The 5,000-nt window shown below is 49.2% G+C and overlaps 1 protein-coding gene across 1 annotated transcript in view; it reads left to right on the top strand.

Annotated features, from left to right (window-relative positions):
* LOC134064412 (protocadherin-15-like) overlaps nt 1-5,000 on the top strand; it is a 137,397-nt gene that overhangs the window by 60,993 nt on the left and 71,404 nt on the right. Inside the window, 2 exon segments of the mRNA XM_062520329.1 lie at nt 1-71; nt 4,303-4,500. The exon segment at nt 1-71 is cut by the window's left edge and continues 79 nt beyond it. Of these exon segments, the coding sequence (XP_062376313.1) occupies nt 1-71; nt 4,303-4,500 (269 nt within the window).

Here is a 5,000-nt window from a genome sequence, read left to right as displayed (position 1 = left end):
CCACTTTCTCCCAGGTGTCCTACAGCGTGGAGGTGTTCACTGATATGCAGCAGGGAGAGACTGTACTACAGGTCAGTCACACTGTTTCTTTACCTGTGCCACTTACCTGATATGTGCTACAGTGTGCGTTTGCATGTGTGTATGTACAGTACTGTATGTGTTGTTGTACAGTGTGTTTGTGTGTGTCTGTGTGTGTGTGTGGGTTTGTGTGATTACAGTAATGTGCAAATTGCAGTCCAACAAAGCATCATGAATGTATCAGATGCATGCTACTGTTTCAGTCTGTGTGTGTGTGTGCGCCCATGAGTTAACTTCCCATCATGACTGTGTGAGAGCAGCATCCAGTAATTTACTGCCTATTAGGTGAGTTGTTTACAATGATTGTGCAATTTCTTTTCACCTATGAGGTTAATACTCGGGTCAGCCTATGTATGTCAATACATTTCTTTTCTTCATTCTTCTTTGATGTGATTCTGATGTATTGCCCACTGCTGTTAACCCACGGCTACGGTCAATGCATGGCTTTGTTGTATTAAATTACAAGCTACGCTGTCATGTTTACACACAATGCGGCTAAAGCACTGGACATTACTGCAGCACCAAACGACACAATCATGTGGCGTGTGGATGTCTGCGGAGCATTTTTCATTACGCCCACACAACCCACTTACGCTTCGATTTCATCCAGATACACACACGGCACAGCACGGCACGGCGCGACACGCCACAGTGTGGTCATGGAGTCAGGTGGCTCTCCAGCGCCCCGTAAACTAAACCAATCCATTTTTGGTCGAGCGGCTTTTCACCGCGCCCCGCCGTAATCTACTCAGTCACAGAAACAATCCCGACTTGGCAAACAATTTCCTCGGCCAGAACAAAAGCGATATCCGAATCAGCCCAAGAGGCTCCGAGATTGAAAGAACACAGGAGAGAGGGGAGAGAGAGAGAGAGAGATAGATGGGAGGAATTCAGAAGAGAAAAGAGAGCGAGAGAGACAAAGGGGAAGAGAGAGAGAGAGAGAGAGAGAGAGAGAGAGAGAGAGAGAGAGAGAGAGAGAGAGAGAGAGAGAGAGAGAGAGAGAGAGAGAGAGAGAGATAGAGAGAGAGATGGGAGGAATTCAGAGGCAAAAAGAGAGAAAGAGACAAAGGGAGAGAGAGAGAGAGAGAGAGAGAGAGAGAGAGTGAGAGAGAGAGAGAGAGAGATGGGAGGAATACAGAAGCAAAAAGAGAGAAAGAGACAAAGGGAGAGAGAGAGTGAGAGAGAGAGAGAGAGAGAGAGAGAAAGAGAAAGAGAGAGAGAGATAGAGGAAGATGCAGAGGGGATGGGAGGGTTTATAGCCACTGAAGTGTGTGCGGAGCGGACTTGAGAAAGTGATGAGTCACAAACTGTACTCGTGAAGCTCACCATGCCTCAGCAGCGGCGGCAAACGCCAGCGTGTAGACGACGTCTCTTGCTCCTAGTTCCTGGCCTCTCGCTCCTCGCTCCTCGCGGCCTGGCGCTGATGGGAACAGGCTGCTGCTCTCCCGCGGCGAGAGGAACATCTCCTCCGAGTGTCTCTAGCATCTGGCAGAAAAAAACACAGCACAACAGCAGCAGCAACAATACCAGTGAACAGTCCGCTATAGATAAAGAAAAGGAGGAGAGTGGGACAACTCTCAAAGTCAGCAAAAAACTCGTCAACCCCCCCGACGCCAGTTATTACCTGACTGCCATTGCCTCACAGCCCGTGGCCGCCATTACAGAAACAACAGGCGGCTCTTTATGCGATGAGAGGCTCGTCTGAAGCAGCAAACTGCCTCTCCGCCACAGCGGTGGATGTCGCCCAGATCGCGTGGGGCCGTTATTTATTTCTCTGCTTGTTTGTTTGTGGGTTTGGATGTGTGTCTGTAGTAATTGTGGTTTGGGTGACGGCGGTGGGCTTTTGCATTGTCTCGGAGGGTTTGTTTTCTTCTCAGCGGGGGGTTGCTTCCTGCGTTTCTGTGTCTGTCTTTCTGTGTCTCTTTCAGTTGTTTATTTCTCTATTCTCGCCTGCCTCCCTCTGTCTGACAGCCCCCCCCCCCCCCCCCTTTGGACTTTGGGACTGCCTCAGATTACTTCTAGTTCTCTCCATCTTTCTCTCTCTCCCTCTCTCTCTCATACGCACTCTTTCTACCTCTCCCTTATAGCCTCTCCCAAAATCTCTCTCCTCCTCTCACACCTCTCTACTTCATTTCATCACCCTTTATCTTTCTCTGGCTCTCATTCTACATCCCCCCATCTTGTAATTCCTTGTCTTTAATTCTACACTCCTCTCCTTCCCTCTCTCCTTCTCTCCCTCCCTCCCCCCTGTCTCTCGTGTCCCTCTCTCATGTCTGTTAGCTCAGCCGAAGGGACACACATGGTGAAAGGTCATGTTTAATCTCTGTAGAATCACACTGGCCCTCCCTTCAGCAGCGGGGTGACAGAGGCCAGCACTGGGACGGCCTGGCCTCTTAACCCTGTGTTTGATAAGCCAATCACACACACACACACACACACACACACACACACACACACCACACACACCGTTAAATACACACACTTGCACACTTATACACACCCACACACATACATACAGACAGTCTTACAGCCTTAAACACACACACACACACACACACACACACACACACACCATTAAATACACACACTTGCACACTTAAATACACACACACACACACACATACATACAGACAGTCTTACAGCCTTAAACATACACACACACACACACACACACACCATTAAATACACACACTTGCACACTTAAATACACACCCACACACATACATACAGACAGTCTTACAGCCTTAAACACACACACACACACACACACACACACACACACTTGGACAGCCTTTCTCCTGGGTAGTGCACCTGAGATGAAGGGCACTGCCTTCCTCTGGCCTCCCAACTCAGGGGGCGACGGGGATGGATTGAGCCAGGCAAAGGGAAATAAAGAGAGAGAGGGAGAGAGAGAGGGAGATAAAGAGAGAGAGAGAGAGAGAGTGAGAGAGAAAGAGAGCAAATGATGGAGGAGGAGAGGAGAGAAGAGGAGAGAGGGTCATTTAATTGATTAGCTCGGAGGTGCTCTGTGTTCTTCCTCTCCCCCACTCGAGCCGTGAGTGCCATGATTCTCCTCCACCGCCCTGCTCTTCTCCGCTCTGCTCTGCTCTGCTCTGCTCTGCTCTGCGGCAGGATTATGTGCCATTGAGGGTAATGGGGTTTGTGTGTCGGCCTGCCGGAGCACCGCTGTTTTGTTTTTCGCGCGGCGACGCGCTCTTATCTCGCGCCGGCCACGTTTTGGGATTTGAGGGATTAAAAGCGGGCCAGAGTGCCGTTACCGTGCAGCCTGTGCCGCAGTGCCTAAACAAAAACCCCGTACTGTACGGAGCCGCTCACACACACACACACCCAGGCCTGCGCGGAGCTGTGCCGTTAAAGCACCGTGTCTAAGGTATGCTGCAGACTACATGATTTCAGCCCGATTTTGACTGCGTCGTGGCCAAAAAAATTCCATTATCGTGTCCGAATATTCAATGTCGGGAACGACGTTCAAAGGAGGAAGCGTCTTGTAATGTGACATTTTCAACAACACGTGGTTTATTGTTTGCGACATTCTACGACGTTACGACCAAAAGTCTAGCATGTCAGAATTTTTGGGAATCTCCTACGACTCCCATGTTGACACTGACACTGTGACGACACACGACGAGAAGGCTACGATAGATGATCTTGTAATGTGGCCACTGTTGCGACCAAGACGCGGTAAGATTTTGTGGTTCTCATCACAGAGTCTGACATGGTCAATCGTAAAAGATAATCGTGACAGACTGAAAATCGTGTAGTCTGCACAGGCCATAAGGTATGCTGCAGACGCTGTGACTGTGAAGCGAGCCAGTCAGGAGGTGCACTGTATGAAAACACTTCACCTTATATGGCTCTAAAAGCAATAACTCTGGCAGCCTACACATTCTTTTATTCATATTTGCAGCCAGGCGGGTATTAATCACATCTCTATGGGTGAAATAATGCCTTTCAGAATGGCAGCCAATGTATAACATTACACCTACACAGCACATGAGGAGAAATGCTATAATTGCACAAGGTGCAGGTCTGTTTGAAGAGTGTTATAACTGCTTTCTTTTGTGCAACAATGTGTTGAAGATTGATGACAGGATACTGGTAGAGGATGGTATGACAGTAAATTCTCTTCTCTCTCTCTCTCTTTCTCTCTCTCTCTCTCTCTCTCCCTCGCTGTGTCTCTGTCCTCTCTTCTCTCCATCACAGCTGAATGCCCTGGATGCTGATGAGGGTCTGAACGGCATGGTGACGTACTCCATCTTGGCGGGCGACCAGGGGGACTTTATCATCAATAACCGCACGGGACGCATTACCATAGCGCCGGCAGTCACGCTGATGGTTGGCCGCTCCTACGCCCTGACGGTCAAAGCGGCCGACAACGCCCCTGAAGCTGAGAGGAGGCACGTATATTATAGATTATAGATTTACCTCCCTCTGTGTCTGTCACTGTCTCTCTCTCTGTCTCTGTCTCTCTCTCTCTTCTCTCCTCTCTCTCTCTCTCTCTCTCTCTCTCTCTCTCTCTCTCTCTCTCTCTCTCTCTCTCTCTCTCTCTTTCTCTCTTCTCTCTCTCTCTTCCTTCTCTTTCTCTCTCTCTTCTCTCTCTCTCTCTCTCACACACACACACACACACACACATACTGTACAACACACACATACACTTCTCTTCTGTTTGTTCTGACTGCGCCTAATCCATCCCGTCAAGTTAATATACCTGGCAGCATGTCTGCTTATAGCTGTTTGCCTTCTGTCTGGCCTTGTGTGTGTGTGTGTGTGTGTGTGTGTGTGTGTGTGTGTGTGTGTGTGTGTGTGTGTGTGTGTGTGTGTGTGTGTGTATGCTGTGTGTGTCGGCGACCACAGATGATTGTTTTCGCCTCTGTATTAGTCTCGTCATGTCTGCGTGTCCG

This window comes from Sardina pilchardus, chromosome 18 (genome assembly GCF_963854185.1).
Source record: "Sardina pilchardus chromosome 18, fSarPil1.1, whole genome shotgun sequence".
NCBI lineage: Eukaryota > Metazoa > Chordata > Actinopteri > Clupeiformes > Clupeidae > Sardina > Sardina pilchardus.
Note: the sequence above shows the minus strand (reverse complement) of the source record. Positions and strands in the feature narration are given on the sequence as shown.